Source organism: Rhinatrema bivittatum, chromosome 3 (assembly GCF_901001135.1).
Source record: "Rhinatrema bivittatum chromosome 3, aRhiBiv1.1, whole genome shotgun sequence".
Taxonomy (NCBI): domain Eukaryota; kingdom Metazoa; phylum Chordata; class Amphibia; order Gymnophiona; family Rhinatrematidae; genus Rhinatrema; species Rhinatrema bivittatum.
The window spans coordinates 140798948-140823997 of record NC_042617.1 but is presented as its reverse complement, the minus strand read 5'-3'; the positions used below and the strand labels follow the sequence as shown (position 1 = coordinate 140823997).

General features: G+C 45.5%; 1 protein-coding gene across 4 annotated transcripts in view; it reads right to left on the bottom strand.

Moving 5' to 3' along the window:
- RALGAPA2 (Ral GTPase activating protein catalytic alpha subunit 2) overlaps positions 1–25050 on the bottom strand; it is a 1327630-nt gene that overhangs the window by 1026946 nt on the left and 275634 nt on the right. For all 4 annotated transcript variants that reach the window (XM_029593760.1, XM_029593759.1, XM_029593761.1 and 1 more), the window contains exons 11-12: positions 9745–9918; positions 9014–9151 (exon numbers count right to left, since the gene is read on the bottom strand). In XM_029593760.1, coding sequence (XP_029449620.1) covers positions 9014–9151; positions 9745–9918 — 312 coding nt within the window. The remainder of the gene's footprint in view (positions 1–9013; positions 9152–9744; positions 9919–25050) is intronic.

Sequence of the window (25050 nt, the reverse complement as noted above, 5' to 3'; positions counted from 1 at the left end):
TGCAGATGACACAAAATTGTTCAGAGTAGTTAAATCACAAGCAGATTGTGATAAATTGCAGGAAGACCTTGTGAGACTGGAAAATTGGGCATCCAAATGGCAGATGAAATTTAATGTGGATAAGTGCAAGGTGATGCATATAGGGAAAAATAACACATGCTATAATTACACAATGTTGGGTTCCATATTAGGTGCTACAACCCAAGAAAGAGATCTAGGTGTCCTAGTGGATAACACATTGAAATCGTCGGTACAGTGTGCTGCGGCAATCAAAACAGCAAACAGAATGTTGGGAATTATTAGAAAGGGAATGGTGAATAAAACAGAAAATGTCATAATGCCTCTGTATCGCTCCATGGTGAGACCGCACCTTGAATACTGTGTACAATTCTGGTCGCCGCATCTCAAAAAAGATAAAATTGCGATGGAGAAGGTACAGAGAAGGGCTACCAAAATGATAAGGGGAATGGAACAGCTCCCCTATGAGGAAAGACTAAAGAGGTTAGGACTTTTCAGTTTGGAGAAGAGACGACTAAGGGGGGATAGAGGTGTTTAAAATCATGAGAGGTCTAGAACGGGTAGATGTGAATCAGTTATTTACTCTTTCGGATAGTAGAAAGACTAGGGGGCACTCCATGAAGTTAGCATGGGGCACATTTAAAACTAATCGGAGAAAGTTCTTTTTTACTCAACGCACAATTAAACTCTGGAATTTGTTGCCAGAGGATGTGGTTAGTGCAGTTAGTATAGCTGTGTTTAAAAAAGGATTGGATAAGTTCTTGGAGGAGAAGTCCATTACCTGCTATTAAGTTCACTTAGAGAATAGCCACTACCATTAGCAATGGTAACATGGAATAGACTTAGTTTTTGGGTAATTGCCAAGTTCTTATGGCCTGGATTGGCCACTGTTGGAAACAGGATGCTGGGCTTGATGGACCCTTGGTCTGATCCAGTATGGCATTTTCTTATGTTCTTACCAATTGACTTTATCGAATGCTTTTTCAGCATCTAAACTGAGAAAACGCACATCAGGATTCAGGACCTCTAAGGACAACAGGACCTTAACTACATTAAACACCAAAAATCTATTACAGACAAAGCCCACTTGGTCTGACCCAATGAGATTAGGAATAACTCCTCCTAGCCTGTCAGCCAAATTGGCAGCTAAAAGCTTCATATCAGAGTTAAAAGGATATCGGCCAAAGCAATTCAAGTAGTAAAGGATCCTTTCCTGTTTTTTTTAATGGATAATGGTAACTATAGCTCTATTCATATTATCAGACAGCCATCATGCTGAGCTGCTTTAGTGAATGTAGCTTGCAATGTGGGCATCAACAATGCTCCGAGGATTTTATAGAACTAATTACCCAACCCATCCATTCCAGCAGCCTTAAGACAGGTATAGTTTTTTGATATGGGTTATAATTTCCAACTCAGAAAAAGGTTTATTCAACAGGGAAACCTGCTCCTCAACTAGCCGGGGAAGGCACAAGCCGTGGAAAAAAAAAAAAAAAAAAAAAGGAGGAAAGCAATGGCTCTGATCCTGGCTGAGAGGCATAACTCCTAGAAAAAAATTAATGAATCTTGTAGAGATTTCAGATAATTTAGTAGTAACAACTCCCATTTTTGTCTTAAGTGCAAAAATATAAAATGATTTTTTTTCATTATGCACAAGCTGTGCCAAAAGATAGTCTTATTATCATACCTATGTAGTTAGAATTTATAGTAAATAAATTGTACATTGGCCCACTGTTCAAGCAAATGGTATAATTGCTTTCTGGCAATCTGTAACTTTATTCTATCTACTTTCTGCATAAAGCACAGATGCTGTTTTAATAACTGAATATTATGGGTCAGTTGTAAGATACAAGCCTCACTTTTGCACTTCTTTCTTGCATCATATGCTATCATTAGACCCAGCAGCACAGCTTTCCCAGCCTCCCAAAATGTTACATCATTGATGATAGAGTTTATTTTTTCTGAGTAGTAAGTTAATCAACTCGAGGCAAGATATTTCTTGAATTCATTATCATAGTAAAGATTGGGGCTCATTCTCCAAGGTCGAGGTTTCCCCCTTTCCCATAAACTTAACTTCAAAGAAATGATAAAATGGTCACAGAGGACATCGTCATAATAGTGGCAGACTATACATTAGAAAAAACAGCACTAAAGATAAAAAACGAATTCAAACAAGAGGATGAGAAAAAACTGTAAAATCTTTCATCTGGATGCAAAACCCTCCAAATGTCTAGTAGCTGCAATTCAGAGGAAAGAAAACTTGCACCCAAACGGTTCCAATTTTTTCTGGGTATTTTTGAAAGTTTGAAATTTATCCTGTCTGCTGTAATATTAAAGTTTCCTGCTACACTGACATGATTCTGAATACTGACCAATTTAGCCAGAATAGCAGAGAAAAAAGAATGATTATAGACTTTAGGTGCATGTACATTACATAGCACATACTTTTGCCCCACTTTGGTACCTGACAAGATACATCTTCCTTGAGGATCTTCAATGCATTTTTCCATCTGAAAGGGAAACTTTTAAGATGCCTACTCCACAGTGTCTAGAGGGAAAAAGAAGCCTCAGATTATCCTACCAAATCTTTAGTCAATTTAGCATGTTTTTTCCTTATCCAAATGAGTTTTTGTAAAAATCTGATTTATTCCTCTTAAATGAACTAAAAAATGTTTGCCTCTTGACAGGGGAATGAACGCCATCGACATTTAATGAGAAAAGATTAAAATTAAACATGACTACAATCTTAAAGTAGAGAGAACAAGAAATGAGAAAACTAATACATGAGACACCCTAGCTAGATCCCCTGGATGAAGTAAAGACCAGTAGAAGGCAGCAGTATACACATGTAAGCTTGATCTCTTACTTTAACTCACACACACTCCAATCACAAGAAACAAATACACATTCAACCAGCCTCACACCCCTTTCTTTCTCTGCATCCTCCTACCCACAACCTCTCCCAAGAATAAATCAACCAGAATAGCACCCCAACATTCAATAATACCCCTCCATCTTACCTCCCCTTCCCTTTCCATAGATTCAAAATGGTGAATCTCAACTTTTGAATGCTAAATTCACAATACAGGAATAGCCAACAGAAATTTTAGAATAGGATGACCATGCTCATCCTAGGCACTCGCCAGTGCCAATACATAGAAGAAATCACAGACCAAATCATCGATGTTTAGAAACTAGATGCAAAGAGAAAAAAAAAAATGAAAAAGAATCTCTTAGGGACAATTATGATACCCATCCACCACACTGTGTTCCACTTGGTGCATAGCAAATAAACATGAAGAGCCTCTTGCCTTTTCCCGCACCATCACAATGACTACACTGATGCATCTATAGCAAGCCACCTGCCATTAGGCCTGGCGTGCAGATGGCGTGAAACAAAAGGCTGATAATAGGAATCACCCATCTCCTCCAGCACAATTTTAAATGCAATTAGTACTTACAAACTTAAAAGGTTTTATATTATACACTACATGCTGAGTAATCAAACAAAACTAAAAATATTGAACAGTTCTATATGCATCAACCTAACTACACCATGAAAGCCTCAACTTCCTGTTTTGTATTGAGAAGCTTGATGACTCCATTATGAGTAACCCGGAGTTTGGCTGGAAACTGCAGTTGGAATCACATCCCTTTTTGAAATAAGCTGATGCAGTACGAGGAAATTTCTCTATGCGCCACGGTGACTTTGGGAGAAAAGTCTGAAGAGAGGAACACACGGGATCCTTCATAGAGCAACTTTCATTTTTCACTAAATGCTGCCAGTATTGTGGATATCGGCGTAGTTCAGAACTTTTGCAATCACTTGGAGCTGTCGAACGGTATTGTGGCAAAGCACATCTAGTCAATGTGCCTGTTCCACTAATATCTTCGATTGGTCTCCAAGTAAGCCCAGCTGTTCAGGGAACCAGTTATCACAAAGGTGTTTCAGGTCAGAGTCTTACAGATTCAGGAATGCTGATTAATCTAATGTTGCTCCTCCTGGATCTATTCTCCAGGTCCTCCATGTTATTAGATAATTGTACATTAGATTTTAACAGCTGAGATACTTGCATTTGAAGATCAGAGAACTGATCCTCCTGTTGAGAGAAGAGTCTCTGCAGCCTGTATTTGTGAGGTGTGTGCACATACTTGCACTTTTAGTTCCTCTAGGAAAGATTGCATACCAGATAGGTGATCTTCCAAAACAGCAGTTGTCTGAATGTTCCTTCTTTCTTGAGGACGATAAAATAGATGGAATAATGTCCAGTATTTATTTGAGTCATATATCTACATCAGAGGGACACTCAGCAATATTATAATGCCACCATGATTTTTTATTTAATTTTTAATTTTTAAACCTTTGTACATACGTAAATTACCCCTAAATGTGGACCATATGCATATATATAAAAAAATTTTAATAAAACATATCATATTACATCATATCTCATTTATCCATAATACCATTCACACCACTCATATTTTGAACGGAGGTTGTTCTGCACAATATTTGTGTACCTGTTCAGTATTTATTTGAGGCACCAGTGTTATAGCCTCTAAGGCTAGCAATCTGGTCAGTGTAGCTTCCACTGCCATCCTCTTGGAAGGGTCGAGGCAGGGAGATTCCACAAACTTGTCCGGAGGGAAGTGGTGGAAATCCAGGTAATATCCCTCTCAAATGATGGATAGGACCCACTTGTCCGAAGTTATCTCGACCCATCTTTGGTAGGATAGGGCAAGTATGCCCCCTATGGCTTCTTCCTTTGGACCAGTCAGCTGATTTTCATTGTGGGGTGCAGCTGGGGCCTGAGCTGGCTCCCCTTTTGTTGTGCTTGTTCTGAAAGGACTGGCTCCAGCTTATGGGGCGGGCCGCTTGATATGTGCTTCTATATGGATTGAAGCGCTGTGATCCTCTGTCCCTGGAGGTTCGGGGGAAGGATCGCTGGTTTCTCTTATTCCTGTCCTCCGGTAGCTGCGGCAGTGGGGACTCGCCCCATTTGTTGGCTAGTTTCGCTAGTTCGCTTCCGAACAGGAGTGTTCCCTTGAAAGGTATCCTTGTGAGCCTCGTTTTGGAGGATATGTCGGCCGACCAGTTTCAGAGCCAGATTTGTCTTCTGGCTGCCACAGAGGATGACACTCCTCTAGCTGCGGTACGTATCAGATCAGAAGCGGCGTCCGCGAAGAATGATACTGCTGGTTCCAGAGCCTCCTCAGGAGTGTTGTTCCTAGTCTGTGCTAAGCAGGCACGTGTCACCACGGCACAGCAGGCCGCGGTCTGTAAAGACATAGCGTAGACGTCAAAGGACTGTTTGAGGATAGATTCCAGACGTCCGTCTTGAGCATTCTTGAGTGCTGCTCCTCCCTCCACCGGGATAGTAGTGCGCTTCGAGATGGCGCAGACCATGGCATCCACTTTAGGACATGCCAGGAGATCTCTGGCAGCCTGGTCCAGAGGGTACATGGCTGCCAGAGCCCGGCCCCCTTTGAACATAGTTTCTGGGGCATCCCATTCCAGGTCAATTAGTTGCTGGATGGCTTGTAATAGTGGGAAATGGCGGGAGGTGTGACGGAGTCCCTCTAGTAGTGGGTTCGTCTTAGGTTCCCCCAAGGCACATGTGCCTGGGATAGCAAGCTCTTTTAAGCTGTGTGTGACCAGGTCTGGAAGCTCATCCTTGGTGAAGAAGCATCTCATGGTTCGGTGGGGCTCTGTCTCCGGAGGGAGTTCCCCTTCCTCCAGGGGTTCTGAATCCTCATCCAAGTTGTCAATGTCCCCAAAGGTGGAGCTTCTGGGCGATGGGATCACTTCCCTGGGCATAGAGGGTCCCAGGATGTTGAGGTCCTCTGGTGGAGCCTGTGGCTGTATTATAGGAGGCCTCAGCTGCATGTGGACAAAGGTATGCAGACCTTTGAAGAATTCCACCCAAGAGATAGATGCTGGGTCTAGACTAAGGGGCGCCATGTCCCTGGGGAGCCCTATTTGAGGTGGGGTCCCACTGTGCAATGCTAGGTACGGTGTACTGCTCAAGAGGCTGGAACCCGGTACCGGCTGGGGAGGGCCATGAGTTGGATCCCCTAGGGCCTCTTCGCACTGTATACACAGGGCCGTGGCCTCCTCATGCTGTGCAGCTCTAATGTGGCATGCTGGGCAAAGGTCCTGAGCTTTGAGTTTCTTTTCCAGTGGTGCCATGGCTTGTGCGCGTAAGATACAGTTGTACGCTCCGGTGCGTCAAAGTTGTGTGCTTAGGTTTGGTGCGCGCTCAGGGAGATGTGCATGCTGTTATGCGCACAGATCGAAGTTATGCACCCAGCACAGTAAGCGTATGGCTATGCGCGTCGCTTGTGCGCGCAGTACTTGGGTGCGCGACGTTGTGCGTACAAGGTATTTGTGCACACGGCTCGCCTCTGTGCACACGGATTGGAACAGCAGACAGGGTGGTGAACAGATCAAAATGGTGACTGCGACCACGAGGACAATATGGCGACCACCTCGAAGGGTCTCCACGTGGGAGGACCCTCGGATCTGACCGGGGTCTAGCCCTGCTAGGGTCGATCAACCCAGTGGCACTGCTGCCGGCTGGCGACCTGTGCGATTCCTCGAGCTTCGGAGACAGGAGACTTTTAAGTAGATTTCTACCTTACCTTGTCTCGGCGCTTCCCGGTCTCGTTCCGGTCTCCGGCTGCAGGGGGAGAGGGAAAATACCTTCACAGTCGCGCTCGAAGTTGCACCCACTGCCTCTCAGCCTCACCCTATGTCGGGGGCTAGGTCCCTGCCGAGGTTCGGTGGCCGGACCGAGGCTTACCTCCAAGGGATCGCGGAAATCACCTCGGGAATTCTCAACTGGGGGAGGGACCCAAAGGGTGTCCCCACAGGAGAGCAGGGCTCTTCTGTAGAGGTAAGATTTCTTCTTATTTTGGTTTTCTTTGGTAAAATTACTTTAACACTGTGCAAGCGTGCATAGAGTCCCTAACTGCTATGGAGACGGAAAATACTGAAGAGCTGCACTTCCTGCAGGGGTATATGTACTAGGGCTGACGTCAAATTGAAATCTGATCCGTCTCCAACTGCTATCAGGAGTACACTATACCCATTGGTCCTGAGTCCATCTGCTACATGCTAGGAAAATAGGGTATTCAGGTACTTAAAGAGAATTAAGAGGGGTGCCCTAGGATCTCCTTCAACCTGCAATTCTTGGGCATTAACTAAACAAAATCAGAAAAGGAGAGATCTTCAGGTGAAGAACTACTCCTTGACTGTGGTTGAGAAGGTTCAGAGTGGAGGCCAGTTGAGAATCTGAAACCAACTTCTAACTTATAAAAGAGCCTTCAAAGATTTTTCACAGTCACTCACTATGTATAGAGGAGGTGACATCTGAGCTTATGTCAATCTTTGGGTTAACCACATTTTAGCACCGAAGTTCAACTGTCAGGTTCTCAGAGACTATCACCACTGAGAAGGACTTCCAAGAACATTCAGCTCCAACTCAGTGTGCTCAATATTGATATAATCCTTCAATGTGTGTTCTCTCAAGATAGTAGCTCATCAGTTTTGTCTTAAGTCTGATCTCTCTTCCTTTTATTTTTAATTTTACTATGTTTTAGTTCCCTCAATGTAATTGACATTTATATAGTTTATTATCTATATTTTATTCTGTAAACAGTTTTGACCAATGTTTGTTGTAAAGGCGGTATATAAACAATTTAAAATAAATACACCATTCAAGTGACCATATTTAATGCTGAAATAAATTCTACCAAAGCATTCTGTAAAAGATTGAAAGCCTGACATTGCAGGAACTATCACATACGGACAGTCAAGCAGCATTCAATTCTATATAAACCCTTTGACTTGGGGAAGAACAAATCCAAAGGAGAGTAACTGTAACTGGAAAACTGCTATCTTCACATCTCACCAATTATATGTAAGCAAGTTTGCTTTTTCTGAAGTTTACCGAACCATACCTGTGGAACTCCCTAGCCAAAGGTTGTCTTCAAAAAAAAAAGGGAAACAAGAACCATCAAAAGGTGGGAAATAATTTTGTGTGATTTTTTTTTTTTTTTAAAGGGAAGACAACGCTTACATTATAAAATAGGCCTTATGAGGGAGCTAGGATCTTCTCTTCCAAAAGGCTGTGGAGAATGGACAGTCAAACCTACTATCAAAGTTTGCTAGTCTAGACGTAATGGGATGTGAATGTATAGACTGAACTCCACGACAAAGCTTGGCAAATCTCCTGATGCATGTAGACTACAGGTGGAGGCCAAAGCACCATAGCCCTCATATTATGGGCCTTGACTTGCCCATAATATGATGGCAAGTCAAGTCAGACCCATCTGAGAATAAGAGAAGGGGATGTAATTTACCATCAAATTAGAAATGGTGTGCTTTGTCACTGCACTCACAGCATGGCCCACACTGACAAAAAAAAAAAAAAAAAAAAGGCAGGCAAACTCCATAAAACACAAGGGGAAAAAAACAAAACAAATCCAACACAATGATCCAGGAGGGTTTTAGACAAAGAGCATGAAGAAAAATCAGCTTCAACATCTGGGGATGGGATAGGGCCATACAAGTTAAAAAAAGCAAAAAAAAAAACCTTTGCCAATAATCTTGGTGAACAAAGTAAGAGGAGTTGCAGGGCCACTTGTGCAGGAACTACCAGCATGTGCAGTGAAAAAGCCTTTATATACTAAGTGATGACATGAAATAAGTGGGACATTGAACTGCTTGACTTCAGAGAACATAATTTAAGAAAGCATAGAATAAGCAAAAAATCCTTAGCAACTAAGAAGCAAAGGAAAGCCTGATATCAACTGGGGTCTATAGCATTACAAGAGGAAGAAATCTGAGCAAACTAGATGGGACCTAAGATATTTATCTGCTTTCTTATTCTGTCGCAATATCACTATACAAGAAACCTATCCATGTCTATTTTTGCAAAGGCTAATTCATGTGGATGTGTTTTTGTAGATCAGCATGTACTTTAAATTATACCTGTAACATAGCTTGGTTGCCAGCCTTAACATCCTTGTTTTCATCTTCAAATATACATCCTCTGTTAACAGCACTTGTAAAGGAATACGTTCTACCCCAACTGGAAGAGCGTTTGTGTCCAGAATGATCAGAGGTATTCTTTAAAAGACAGAGAGGAAAGGAGAATAAATATAAAAAGAATAAGCCTATATTCATACACTTGTCCATATATGCCACTCAAAGCCATGAAAAGGAATAGACCTTCCCTCCACTATCTATGATCAGGAGACAAAATGCGACAGCTTATGGAAAAGCCCAATAACTCAGTGGCAGTACAGAACACTGCCATAGTTAAGTCTTGGGTTTGATTCTAAATCTCAGCTTCTGCTCTCTGGGCCAATGAGGGTTGGGGAACCTGCCAAGACAGCATTCAGAGCTAGAAGGAGGGAAGGCATGCCAGGCCTCACATAGCAATGACACCTAGTGAATAGGCTCTGTACATATATATTGGATTCTGGTGGGCTCTGTGGTTTATCAATCTTGCCTGAGCTAGATATAAGGATTAAAATGAGGAAAGAAGGTTCATGGAGCTTTAGATCCAATGAAGGCTGGTTCTGACTGAACTGGAAACCCAAGAAGCAGAAGAACAATGCCAGTTTAAAAGAAGGAAAAAATTAGGGAGGCGTTAAAGAGAACATAAAACACTCCGAAATTTGTTTGTGTGTGTGTTTGTTATGAATATAAACTGGTACCTGTTTGCTCTCGGTGTCCAGCAATGCATTCTCCACAGTTTGCATATCGACTTGATCAGTTGCTGTCTTATCCGGTTCTTCCATAAACACAGGTTTCTCTTGTAGTATCCACTTTCTGTAAACTTTTACTACTTTCCTTGTTGCAGATATATCACAGGAAGGCAACAAAAATGCCTAAACCACAAAGTCAGATTTAAATTAGTCAACTCTATGGAGAAATTACTACTTACCTGATAATTTCCTTTCCTCTAATGAAGGCAGGGCAATCCCCAACAGTGGGTTATGCACCTCTGCCAGCAGATGGAGACGGAGCAAAAGCTGATGTCATGAATATATAGTCCTGCCTTGGCGTCAGCCAGCCAGTATTCTCTAGAAAAGCCAAACTGTGGACAAACTGATTATACTTGATCATTATCATTAACAATCAACAACTCATGCTCCCAAACCAACAGGAACACTGAGCTCAGACAACACCTGCAGTAAACTAAGGGGCTAGAAAAGCCACTTACCAGTCTTCAACAAAGAGCAGGAATCATATTCCACAATGTTCACCCTGAAAAGGCTAACCAAACAGTAAACCTCGGCATCCTAGGGAAGGTATGGGAACCTCAGAGGAAAGGAAATTATCAGGTAAGTACTAATTTCTTTCTTCTGTATTCTTGGCAGGTCAATCCCCATCAGTAGTATCAAAACTAATCCCGAAAAGGGAGAGAGGCTGCCAGCAGTCCAACCAAAACCGCCCACACAAAAGTAGCGTCCTCCCTAACCCGAACATCCAAGCGGTAATGCTTGGAAAAGACGTGCAAAGATCACCACATCGCCGCTCATTAAACCTTGGCAGGCGACAACAATGTTCCATCCATGATACCGCCTGACCCTCGTGGAATGCGATCTGTTTCAGCAAATCAACTTCAGCTGTCACACAGGTAGCCGTAATGACTTCCTTAACCCAGCAGACTTTCGTTGCCCGCATCGCTGGTGTTCCCTGAAGCACCGTCGCCAACATGGACCACAAATAGGCTAGACTTCCAAACAGATTCAGCTACCTCCAAGTAATGCATTAAATGAAGCTTAACATCCAAGGAATGCAAAAGATGTGACTTACTTTCATCTCTATCCCTCTGCAAGGTGGGAAAGAAAAGGAATGATCCAAATAAAACTCTAAAACGACCTTTGGCAAAAATGAGAGCACATCCGAAGCTGTACCAATCCCAGGTTCATATACAGAAAAGGCTCACAGCAAGAAAGTGCCTGCAGCTTGGAGACCTAACGTGCCGAACGGATTGCTACCAAAAAAACTGTCTTCATGGTAAGTAATGAAATAGCACACAACGGCCAAAAGGTTAGACCTGTCAAGAACTTCAGGACTAAATTAAAGGTGCCACAGACGCACCAGAAGCTGCAGTGGGGAGTGAAAATGCTTAACTCTCTTCAAGAAACTGGACACGGGATGGGAAGACAAAGGCCATCCATTGACTTCCCCCCTATAACAAGCAAGAGTTGCAACTTGAACTTTCAAGATGTTAAGGGCCAAGCCCTTACACAAGCCATCCTGTAAGTATTCCAAAATTAAAGGAGGTTGAGAATCTCACTCAGAACACAGGCCTCGAAAACTCTCCAAACTCTAACATAGGTTAGAGAAGTAAAACATTTTCTGGCCCAAAGTAAGATAGTAATCACAGCAGGCAAATAACAATGCTTCAACAACCGAGCTCTTTCAATGGCCAAACCATAAGACAAAATCTACCCTGATCCTCATGCTGAATGGACCCCAGGCGCAATAGATCCTTCCGAGATGGTAATCTGAGGGGACTGCCCACCAGCAGTCTCTGGAGATCAGCATACCATGGTCTCCAAGGCCAAACTGGAGCAATTAAAAGGACGTGTTGGATTGACTTGCAATCTTCCAGACAACCTTATCAGAAGCAAGGGCAAAAATGCATACAGCAGGGCACCGCATGGCCACTCTTGAATGACAGCATCGATCCCCAGCAGTTTGGAGTCCCAGCTGCGACTAAAAAAGCATGGTACCTTTATGTTGAAGGTCACTAACAGGTCTAGGTCTGGTTGACCCCAGAAGGCCACAAGGAGTTTAAAGGCTTTGTCTGCCAGCACTCTTTCTCCTGGGTCCAACTTTCTCCTGCTGAGGAAATAAGCTCTGATATTGTCCTTTCCAGCAATGTGAGAGGTGGATATGCCTAGAAGATGTTGCTCTGCCCACACCAGGAGCACACCTATCTCCTCCAACACCTGTTAATTCTTGGTTTCACCTTGATGAAAGTCACCACCGTCGCATTGGCTGATATTATTCAGATTGCCAAGCTTCTAGACGCTCAGCATTCTTCCAACCTATTGGAAGAATGCCAGAACTCTAGATGCTCAGTGTTTTTCCACTGTCAACTCCTGACAGTGAGCCCCCCAGCAGAGAAGGCTCACATCTGTCATGAGTACCAACCAATCCGGAGTTTCCAGGGAAATTCCTTTTCCTGAGATGAGCCACATGTAACCACCAGTTCAACAGAAACCTCCCCTCCCATGGTAGGCACAGCCTCACTGCATAGTCCTGTTATAGCGGTAAAGAAAGCACATTGAAGAGGTCGCATATGTCCACTTGCCCAGCAAACTACTTTCAAAGCAGCAGCCATCAACTCAAGGGCCTGCAGAAAAGATCACATGGCCAGGTGAACAGTGTTCATTAGGGTTCAAACTCGAGCTATCAACCTTTGGATTCAAGTCTCCTGCAGAAACACTCTGCCCTGCTTTGTATCAACATGAACCCTGAGATATGCCAGAGTATTAGTCAGCTACAAATTGCTGTTGACCAGAATCACCACCCAGCCTAGTTCCTGTAATTCTTTTCCACGCTCGTGGCTCAAATCAACCAGTCATCCAGATAGGGGTCAACTAGAATTCCATCTTTGCCTAGGGCTGCCGTTACCACCACCAAGACCTTGGAAAAGGTCCTGGGTGCCATGGCCAACCCAAAAGGCAAGGTCTGAAACTGATGACGATGATCCAGAATGGCAAACCGAAGGAACCGTAGATGTTCCCAGCAAATGGGAATAGGCAGATATGCCTCCTTCAGATCCAGAGATGCAAGATATTCCACTGCTTGAATTGCCATGACAGATCACACCATTCCCATTCTGAAATGCATGACTCTTAAATGACGACTGATGCTGTTGAGGTCCAGTATGGGTTAAAAAGAAACTTCCTTCTTGGGTTCAATAAAATAAATGGAACAACGGCCCGTATTTTGCTGCAATGTGGGAACGGGAATCATCTCTGTCAGGTCCAACTGCCTTTGTAATGTAGCTTCCATGTCTACACTCTTCTGAGGGGAGTTGCATAGAGTTAATATAAAGGCATCTGGAAGAACACAAAGAAATTCTACGGCATACCCGTCACGAACCAATTTGAAGACCCATTGATCCGAAGTTATCTGGACCCACATGTGATAAAAGCAAGACAGGCTACCACATATCTCCTGCACCAATAGGTGAGTCCACAAATCCTCATTGAGTAGATTGAGGGGCTCCACTACCAGAGCCCACATCCTTTCCAGGCCCTTGGGGGAAAAAGGACAGAGATCTATGGTAGGGACAGGGTCTCTGGGAAGAGCCTTCTCTATAGGGCTGAAAACGCTGTTAGTCTTGAGAACGGCCACTCGCCTAAAAAGTCCAGGAAAATGGCTTCTTATCCTTTGGTAAGCAAGGGGCCTAGTTTCTCCCCATCTACTCATTATTTTCTCCAATTCACTGCCAAATAAAGGCGAACCCTTGAAGGGCACCATGGTAAGACTGGACTTTGAAATATTATCTGCTGACCAGTTACACAGCCACAGCTGTTCCCCCTGGCCACAATCACAGAAGAAATTTGTTAATCACCACTGCCTCAAAGGTTTGCTTTAGGATAGCCTCAATTCTTCTATTCTGAGCATCCTTCAGAGCTGCACCACCCTCCACCAGAATGATGGTTTGTTTTGTGACAGAACACACCAAAGCATCCACCTTATGGAAATGCCCCTACTCTCTGGCCTGCAGATCTAAGGAATATAATTTATTTATTTAAAAACTTTACTGTCATTAAGTTAGATAACCATCATAACGGTTTACAAAAAGGCACGAATAGCAGTATGAGTTAATTCGTATAGTTAATATTACATATGTGTGCCATTATTGGACTGTAACATATTTGTTTTAATAAAGAAAAATTCTAAGTTGAGTTTAGTTGAAATGTAGGTTGGAAAGCTTATATAAACCCAACCCAAGCCAAGGCGCGTCCTCCTTTAAAGAACACCACAGGTGCACTTCAATCCTGATCAATCAATTCTTGAATCTCATCCAAGAGGGGAAAGAAATGAGGCCTTGCATAGGGTGACCAAAATGGGGTCCTTCGTCTCCATCCCTGAGAAGTCAGACCAAGCCACTCTGAGTGTTTTCAAAGTCTCAAACATCAAACTTGGGAATTCTTCTTTATTAAAGAAACGGAGAAGAGTTCTATGTGGCTCCAAATCTGGGGAAATCTTCCCTTCCTCCCCAACAGCCTCCACCATCATAGTCTGTGTTACCCTGATCCACTTGCATTCAAACCTTGTCAGGCCACGCTGTGCCATGGCACTTGACTTTGATAACAGGCACAAGAGAACTCTGAGCACATGGACCCAAACTAGTAGGCAATGTCGACTCAGAAGACCGCCCCTGTAGAAATGTCTGCAATCCCGGGAAGAACTCCAACCAGGAAAAGGAGGACAGGTCCATTCCAGGCCCCATAGGCATGAATCTGACATCTTAAGCACAGGTTTCTCCTGACAACTAAGCCCACAGATCAACTAAAGAAGGGGACACCTGTGTCGTATCCCCCTCACTCCCACTCCCTTCAGACCGAGGAGATGGTCATCGTTAGCAATATCAGGAGGAGGTAAATACCCACAAGCATCCAGGCAGCACTGACATAGGCTTGAAGAAAGCTCAGGCTGTATCGCTCTAATGTGGCATGCAGCAAAAACAGATAAGCACTTAGATTTCTTTGTCATCGCTGCCATCGTTGTACTGCGCTCAGTCAGGTATAGGCACATGCCCAGCTAGACACAAAAAAGAACGGTCAGGTACCTGTGCGTAAAAGTCATCCCAAAAATGGACACAAAAAATGGGTGTCAAGATACACACATTTAGAACACTTGCGCAAAGTATGTCTAAACCAGACATACACCCACACAAACGCTCAAGGAACGCCCAATCTAGATGCCAAAGGTGTGCGTCCAGAAGGAAGGACGCCCAATCTGGATATACAAGATATGCGTGCCAGAAGTCTCACACACGCACCCAAATGAGAGACGCGGTAACAGACGCCCAATGCAGAAGCACGCGCCAGCGGCACACAGAGAAAAAACACGCGAAATCACCCATGCGGCCTACCACACGCCAAAAAAAAAAAAAGAGAAACCTGAGAGCGGGGCCTAGCAAAAGGCTGCTCAACCCTCTGTGCCTGAACTATCTCCACACCTCACAGAATCCCCAGAGACGTGAGGAGGAAGGCCAAATGCCAAGAAAAAACAGACTCAGTAGGAAAACTCTTCTTTCTCCTATTTTATTTTCTATAAAGTAAAACTTACCTGCACTCAGCCCTCCCTCTACTGAGGGAGGGACCTAACAGTATCACCCCAAGCAGCAAGCGGTACTATATAAACATCTTGTCTTCCTTTCTCCTTTTGCACTTTTCTTCCTTTCTTTACTTTCTTGCTCAGAGGCAATCCCCCTTAGAGAAATGCATGTCCACCATCTGCTGAAGACGGAGAAAACTGGCTGGCTGTTGCAAGAGTGGGACTATATATCCGCCCTTGCTCTGTTTCCATCTGCTGGCAGATGTGCATAACCCACTGGTGGGGATTGACCTGCCAGAATGCAGAGAAAATAAATCTTTGTAAGCATTGCTTACTCTTTATATTTTTAAATTGATATAATGATAAAGACATTTAAGGAATAGAAAAAGTAAGAGATTTAAGATGAGCAGTTATAGTGTAATATAATTGTCAGTGATCAATGTTTCACACGGTCAAAGAAGACTACTAAACACATTTAATACTTTGCGTTTTCCAATTTGATTAGGAAAAAAACAATGTAATTTTACATGTCCATATTTCATATTGCATACAACCATATGGTTAGTGTTCAAAGAAAAATATTTTTAACTTCCATTTAATTCCTAACTGTGTTGGATTGGTTGGAATATAGGGTATTAGTTCCCAAAAATGACCCCTTTCAAATATTTATAGTTTGGAACATTTAGCAAGCCTATAAACAGTAATAATTCTTAGGACATGGTATTTACTATCACCTTGGTAAACCAAAGAGAACGAGTTGCTACTAAATATTCTATCCACTGAGAATTATTATTTAAAAAACATAGCACAGACAATAGATCCAGCAAAGCATTTTAAACCCTCTCACACGTGTTTCTGCAACAGGTACTCCAGGGGGAATTCTGTGTAACTGCGCAATACAGAATTAGTTCAAAATTCTCATGTGAGAATTTTAGTATTACGCGCAGAATTGGGCTGCAAGTATTGGCAGGTGGATGATAATATAGCTGCATGGTAGCAGCCCATTCAGTAGCAGGAAGGTGATATCAGTGTGAACCATGCAGGCCAGAAAGTGGCAGGCTGAAGAGAGTTAGTAATAGGCTACATAGGTTGGAAGGAGAGGCCTTTGTTTTGGTCATGTGGGTAGGCGGGAGGCAATCGTAGGGTCAGCGCTAGTAGTGCAGTCTGATGAAGGCAGTCCTAGCATAAGTGTCTGTAAACTGGCAGTTGAGGCAGTATCAGCTAAACAGGAACCAATGGAGGCAGCAATGTCAGGGTGGACCAGCACTAGGACAGCTTCAGCATACACATCAGTAGGAAAGAGGAAAGAGGAAAATAAGGCTTAGTTGGGGAAAGAGAACTAGGCATTGCCGGTTGAAAGCAGGGAGGAGAGGAAGAATCATAGAAGTAATCAGTCCTTGGGGGTGGGGAGGGAACAGAGGGAGATCATGGAAGGATTCAGGCTATGGGAGTGAGGTAGGTGGAGATATGAAAGGAACTGAGCCTTCGTAGGTAGGGCAGGGGAAGAGAGGAAGAGGGAGCAAAGAGAAGGTCAGGCATGGAAGGAGACGGACAGGGGAGAGTCTGCCAGCACAGGAATTTTCTCTGCGTGAGGAGTAAGAGAGCCCAGAGGGAACAGAGAAAACAAGTGGAGAGCGTCATGCCAGCAAGGGAAGGAGAGAAAGCAAAGTTGCTTACCTTTAACAGGTGTTCTTTTAGGATAGCAGGATGTTAGTCCCTCTTCAGTTTTGTATCTTAGCGAAAAGACAACCGAAAAATAAAATAAACTTACATTGAATCCAACTCCACGGGCTGGCAGGCGGGATGCCTGGAACAAATTACAAAGGACAGACTGGCCAAAAGTACTATCTTGTCGACCAACCTTGCCCAAACAATGGGCGGCAAATATGTGCAGGGAGCTCCACATCGCTGCTTTGCAGACCTCAGCTATGGGGACTGTACAAAAGTATGCCATTGACGCTCCATGGCTCTGAGTGTGCCTTAACGTGGCCTCCAAGGAGAAGGCCCGCTTGCTTATAGCAGAAAGATATACAGTCTACCAACCAGTTAGACAGGGTCTGCTTGCCCACCACAACACCCAGTCTGTTTTTGTCAAAGGAGACAAAAAGTTGCGTGGACTTCCTGTGGGCTGCAGTGTGCTCAAGATAAAAGCAAGGGCATGCTTGAGGTCCAGGCTGAGCAGAACCCGCTCACCCTAATGGGAATGAGGCCTCAGAAAGAAGGTGGGCAAAATTATGGACTGATTGAAATGGAAATCAGTCACCACCTTAGGCAGGAACTTAGGGTGCGTGCGTAAAACCACCCAGTCATGAAAGAATTTCATATAGGGTGAATACGTCACCAACACCTGAAGCTCACTGACCCTGTGAGCAGAGGTGACTGCAACCAGGAAAATGACTTTCCAGGTGAAATGTTTAAGCTTGCAGGAGCGCATAGGCTCAAAAGGAGACTGCAGGAGCCGCGCTAGCACCACATTGAGGTCCCAGCACACAACAGGATGACGCAGAGGGGGCTTAGTTGCAACAGGCTCCTCATGAAATGGCTCACCAAGGGTTGCACAGAAATTGGTGCACCATTTATCTCCCAGTGATACATGCTGATTGCACTCAGGCAGACTCTGATCGAGGCAGTCTGTAGCCCAGACTCCGAGAGGGACCACAAGTAGTTCAATAGTCGCAGAGTAGTGCACGAGAAAGGATCTAGGCCTTTCACCTCTCACCAGATAGAGAATCTCCTCCACTTTAACTGGTAAAACTTCCTGGTGGAAGACTTTCAAGAAGCCACCAGTACCTGCGACACGTTATCAAAGAGGTCAAGGGACTGTAAGATTACCCTTTCAACATCCAGGCAGTGAGTGTTGCGATCCCGGGGCGGCCCCGGGATCGGCACTTACCTCGCCGCGGTCCCGATCCGGTCCCCCACGCCCCGGGGCTGCAGGGACCCCGACTGCAGCGTCCCCAACGCGTGGCCAGCTCTCCCGGGCCTGCAGGGCCCTCAGGCACCGCGTCTCGGCCTCTCCCTCGCTGCCGGCGTTCCCCGCGGTTGGCTCCGCCCCCCTAGGCCCGCGCGCGCGTCTCTGCCCTACTCTTAAAGGGCCCAGCGCGGGAAAAGCCCGAATCAGCCCTGGATGACGTCAGACGCTGCAGGGCTACTTAAGCCCTGCAGCTGCAGCCATTCCCTGCCTTGCAACGAGGTTCCCAGGTTTACCCTGTCTCCAGTTGCTGCGTTCCTGATCCTCTTGATTCCTGTGCTTCCTGATCCTGGACTGGCTTACGACGACTCTTGGCTTCTGACCCCGGTGCGGCTTACGGTGATCCCTCTGGCTCTGGACCTCGGACTGGCTTACGACGACTCCCGGCTCTCGGACCCAGCCTTGGCTTACAGCGATCCTTTGGCTTCTGATCCCGGACTGGCAAGCGACGATTCTCTGGTACACGACTCTGGACTGGTGAGCGACAACCTCGGACTCCATCTGACTCCGCCCCCGTGGACTCTCCTAAGTCCCAGCGGCCGGGTCCCTATGGGCTCCTCCTGGGGGGACTCCGGCTTCCAGGGTGAATCTCCTAAGTCCCAGCGGCCGAACTCCTACGAGCTCCTCTCGGGGGAGGCTCGGCTTCCAGGACGAAGATCTCCTCACCATTGTACCAGCTCCACCGCTTCATCCTTCCTTGCCACGGCCCTTGGTCGCATAGGGCTTTCCCGGATCTTCCTCCAGCCACTCTTCACTCCGTCCTTGCCGCCTTCCGATCGGGACCTCCGTTGTCACCTCATTCAACGACTCTTCATCTGGTTCCGATCGGTCCAAGGGTCCACGTCCGTAACAGTGAGGGCCAGTGACCGTGATCAGGTCAGGAGAGGTGCCAGACATATGGGTTTCTGGATAGATAGGTCTCACAAGATCAGGAACCAGACCTGCTGTGGCCAATATGGGGTAACCAGGATCATGGTGCCCCTGCCCTGCTGAAGCTTCATGAGAGTCTTCCCCACCAACAGAAGTGGAGGCCCTTGCCCCAAAACCATGCGAAGGAGCAAAAGTGAAGCACTTTGTAATTCCAAGGGGAGGCAAAGAGATCCACGTCCAGATCGCCCCACAGGTGGAATAGTCTGTCTGCAACTGTCAGGTTGAGCGATCACTCATGGGGGTGGAAAATCTGACTCAGGCGGTCCCGCCACTACATTGTCTGTCCCTGCATGGTAAACTGCTCGTAAGAGCATGCCCTTGGACAGGGCCCAGGCTCAAATCTGCACCGCCTCCTGGCAAAGCAGGAAGGAGCCCAGCCCTCCCTACTTGTTTATGTACCACATCGCAACTTGGTTACCAGTCTGGATCAAGAGCATTTTATGGGCTAAACGATCTTGGAACGCCAAGAGGGCATACTGGATCGCTTGCAGCTCCAGGAAGTTTATTTGACAACATGCTTCCTGTCCGACCATAAGCCCTGCGTGCGGAGACTGTCCACATGTGCTCCCCAGCCCAAGGTGGAGGCATCGGTGGTCAGGATCACTTGGGAGATGGTGTTTGGAAGGGAAGAACTCTCCAAGTTGGGCAGCTTCTCCCACCAGGAGAAGGTAGGTAACTTGCACCAGTACTGAGCAGGCCTGGGTGGCTTGAAGTCACAGAGCGGACAGTCCACTGCACAATGCACATGGCTAGTAGAGCAAGTGAGGTGACACGAACGGAGGCCGCCATGTGCCCCAGCAAGCGGAGTAACACCCTGGCAGAGACTTTCTGACTCTGACGGATCGAGTGTGCTAGTGACGCCAGGGCACGGTCCCGGGAAAGAAACGCCCTGGCGAAGGTCGTATCCAACAGAGCTCTGATAAACGCCAGCTGCTGAGACGGACTGAGATGAGATTTGGGGAGACTGATTACAAACCTTGGTGATTGCAGCACCTTGGCCTTGAGGCAGAGGGAGCACAGAGCACCTTCCTGCGTGGAGCTCCTGATGAGATAGTCATCCAGGTAGTGGAATACATGCATTCCACTGGCAGGCATTTCGTGAAGACCCTCAGGGCAGAGGTGAGGCCAAATGGCAGCACCCAGTATTTACTCCTAGGGGAAGTCTGTGCAAAAAAAATTTTAAATTCTGTGCTCAAAAACTTAAAATTCTGCAAATTTTATATTGGTCAAAATAACACAATTTAAATGTCAGTCTAAGTAATTACATTTTAAATTAATACAGAAAAAAGTTATTACTCAAAGATGCACAATTTTAAACATTTTGAGCAGAATTTCCCTAGAAATTCACTGTAAGAGTGTCCCTTCCACTCACTCTCCCTACACCCCTAGCCACTTTGCCCTCTCAGGCCCCAACTCCTTCACTTGCCAATATCTCTCCCCTCCACCTCTAGGCTCAACCCCTTCCACTCTATTGCCAGTCCCAGAGCTTGACCCCATTCTCAGTACTGCCCCTCACACAGGCTCCCTCAGTCCCTCCCTCTCTCACATACATGCTCCCTCTCTCTATTACACATCCCCTCATACAGGGCCCTCTCTATTGCATACCACCCACACAAGCTCCCTTTCTCTCTCACACATACATCTTCACACAGGCTACCTATGTCTCTCTCTCTCATGCACCCATTCACACAGGCTCTGTCTCACACATACACAATCCCTTCACACAGGCTAGCATCCTCACATACACACGAGCTCCCAATCTCTCACACACATACACACTCCTTCACAATCTCCTCATATAGGCTCCTTCTTCTCTCTGAAACCCACATTCAAGCATCCCCCCCCCCCCCCCCCCGCCCACTCTCTTACTTCCCATGCTCTCTCTCACCAGGGCTTTGATCTTCGCTGCGAATGGAGCACACTCCATTCGCAGCACATAGGGGCCTTCATCTTCGCCGCGGAGCGTGTACGGTGGCACACGCAGGCCTTCTTCGAGTGCTCCATTCGCTGCATGCCGGGTTCTCCTCTGCTATTTTCTGCACAGAATATGGCAATTCTGCACAGGGTGGGAATTCTGTGCTCCACAGTAGCACAGAATTCCACCAGTACTAAGTATTGGATGTGCCTGTGGTCTACGAGGAAGAGGAGATACTTCCTGTGAGGTGGGTATATGGCAATATGAGCGTAAGCGTCTTTCAGCTCAAGAGAGCAGAGCCAGTCTCCTTAGTGAAGGAGAGGGATCAGGGTGCCCAAGAAGACCATCTTGAAGCATTCTTGGTGCAAGAACCTGTTTAAGGCTCTGAGATCGAGAATGGGCTGAAGGCCGCCTGTTTTCTTTGGTATCAGAAAGTACCTCTCGTAAAAACCCCAACCCTGCTGAAAGCCGGGTACGGGTTCAACCACATCGGCTTTCAACAAGGCTGAGAGTTCGGATTCTAGGACTGCTTGATGTTACATGGGATCCCATGTTAAGAGTGGCAGGGAATCCGCCGGGACTATTTTGAAATTCAGGCGGTAACCATGTTTCACAATGGCCAGAACCCAGTCGGTGGTGATGGGGGCCCAGTGGTCTGCGAACAGACACAGTCGGTCTCCGACTGGTGGGCAAAGATCCACGGGCACTGGGAGCTGACCTCCAATCTCGCTGATGTCAAAAGCCCTCAGCTGGGCTGGGCTGTGATGTGGGCGGGGGCCTGGGGGTACGCTGCTGGTGAGGCCAGCCCTGGTCCTAGCACTTGATGCCCTGGTATGTGTAAGCTGGAGGATAGTACCTTCTCTGGTGGTAGAAGGGCTTCCAAGGTCCTGATCGTGGAGGCCTGCACCCAGAAGACCGTGGGTTGGATATGCTGGCTGAAAGCTGCTGCAAGGTTTTGAAATCTGCTATTCCGTCTTGGCCAGGCAAACAACCCCTCCAGACCATGAAGTTGAGGGAGAGGAAGACACTCAGTTCAAAGTCCAAGAAATCTTTGACCCTCCAAGAGTTCATAACCAGTTACAGTATCTTATTGCCTGGAAAAACTACAGCCCTGAAGAAAGCTAGTGGGAACCAGCTTCTAATCTTCAGGCCTTCCAACTAGTCCAGATCATCCACAGAAGATTTCCTAAGAAACCCAAATCTAGAAGACTGGGGACAGGACTTTGAAGGGGGGTGGGTACTATTACGTTTGGCAGCCAGCAAGACATCTCCACAGGCCGTCACATTCACCCCTGATGCCACAGCAGCTGGGCCTTTTCCTGCAGTGAGACGCCAACAAGCCTCACACACAAGGCAAGGACGCTGCCAGGATTACCACCTTTAGCCACCCAACACATCTCCTTTAAAGAGCCTGCGGTGGGAATGGCATGACCACTCTCCTAGGTGAGCTATATCAAGGGCTGAAATTTAGATGGAAAAGGAAAGAATACCACCACTCAACAGAGCCGGGGCTATGAGAATAACTCTTTGCCCTGTAGAATCTTCTGGACAACCCCGACAATGATTGGAATTGGAAGGTATGATTAGAACAGACCAACACTTTAGTTTTTGGTGAAATCATCAGGAATTGATCTCCATCTGCTCAGTCTCATGGAACAGAGCCAACTGACTTTCCAGTTGTACTCTGATGCAAACAGGTTGATCACTGGGGTTACCCAAGGAGGGAACAGGTAATCCACAACCTTCTGATTAGGACAACTCGTAAGACTGCATGACTCTTCTAAGCAGGTCCACCAGTATATTTTGAACACCCGGGAGATAAGAACATAAGATATGCCATACTGGGTCAGACCTACTGTCTTTCAAGCCCAGTATCCTGTTTCCAACAGTGGCCAATCCAAGGCACAAGTACCCAAACATTAGATAAATCACAAGCTACTATTGTTTATTAATTACTGTAATAGCAGTTTATGAATTTTTCCTTTAGGAACATATCCAAACCTTTTTTAAACCCAGTTACACTAACTGCTGTAACCACATCTTCTGGCAATGAATTCCAGAGCTTAACTATGTGCAAATTGAAAAAGAATTTTCTTTGATTTGTTTTAAATGAGCTACTTGCTAACTTCTTGGAGTAACCCCTGGTCCTTCTGGAGGTAATAACTGTGATAAGCCCATGACTAGATTTGCAGGTCCTCTTCACAAGGTGCATATGAGTCTCTGCCTTGTTTGTTTATATAAAATATGGCTACCATATTGTCCCTCTGGATCAAAATTCTTTTGTCCAAGGGCAGATAGGAGAAAGTTTTTAATGCATATCGGATGGCCCGCAGTTGCAGAAAGCTGATCTGCAGATGACCTTCTGCTTCAGATCACACTCCTTGGGTCCATGAAGCATCAGTTGAAGCATCTGCTGACAGGACCACTCGATGCACTAGAACATGCAGCAGAAGTCCTAAGGCAAGAACTTCTGTTCTATCCACCACTTACCTGCATTTTGAGAGTCACAAATATCTAATGAGACAATGGTTGAAGTTATTGAGCCCATTGATTCTGGAGATCCCACTGAGACTCTGCATGTGAAGGTGAATCAGAGGAACCACATGGACCGCTGCTACTATGTAGCTTAGCAGGACAAGTACCAACCCTGATGATGTACAGTCCAAATATAGAAGGGATGTCACAAGGACCAAAGTCCTGGCCCTTTCGACTTGCAATAAGGCTTTCTCCTGAAGCAAATCAACCCAAGACCCTATGAACTGGATCCTCTGGAATAGGATCAAGTTGGACTATGGAAAATTGACAATGAATCCCAGGGTCTGAAGTAGCTGAAACACTGAACAGAGGGACCCCAGGATGCCTGGCACCAACCAATCATCCAGTTATGTAAATACACAGACTCCCTGTTTTTGTAGCTGTGTCACCATGACCACCAGGCACTTCATGAACACTTCTCAGGGTTGCCAAGAGGCTGAATGGGAAGCATCTTGTACTAACGGTGCTTCCTCTTCATCACAAACCTGAGGAATCTCCAGTGGGTTGGATGAACAGGGATGTCAGCATATGTATCCTTCAGGTCCATAGTTCACAGCAAGTCCTTCGGCTGAACGCAGAATTGTCTGGAACTAATTTATTTAAAATGTTTACATTCCTCGCACAGAAATAACCATTCTGAGCAGAGCAGATTGACAATTTAATAACAAACATGGAGAAAACATTTATTAAATAGTAACATAGTAAATGACAGCAGATAAAGACCAAAATTGTCCATCCAGTCTGCCCAGCAATTTTTCTTTTTTTTTTGGGTAGTAGCAACTGCTGCTCTGTGCAGGCCACCCCAAAACCTTCTGTTAAGGGTAGTTGTAACTGCTGCTTCATGCAGGCTGCTCTCAAGCCTAAATATAAACTATAGGTGTAGCAGAAAGTTACCCCATTTCTTCATTTCTGTTCTCAAGTCAGTAGGGATCCTCTGTGTGTGTCCCACACCCTTTTGAATTCCATTACTGTTCTCTTCACTACCTTCTCCAGTAGGGCATTGCATGCATCTACTACCCCTTCTGTGAAGAAACATTTCCTGATATTGTTCCTGAGTTTTTCCCCTTTGAAGTTTCATATCATAATTTCTAGTTGTACAACTTCTCTTCCATCAGAAAAGATTTGATTTTTGTATATCAGCTCCATTCAGGTAATTGAAAGTCTTTGTCATATCTCCCCTGTTTCTCCTCTCCTCCAGGGTATACCTATTAGAGTCCTTCAGTGTTGTCTTATCTCATATGGCTTTCCATGCATACCACACACCATTTTGGTTACCTTTCTCTGGACTACTTCCATTCTGTCCTTAACCTTTTTTTAGATGAGCTCTCCAGAACCGAACACAGTACTCTTAGG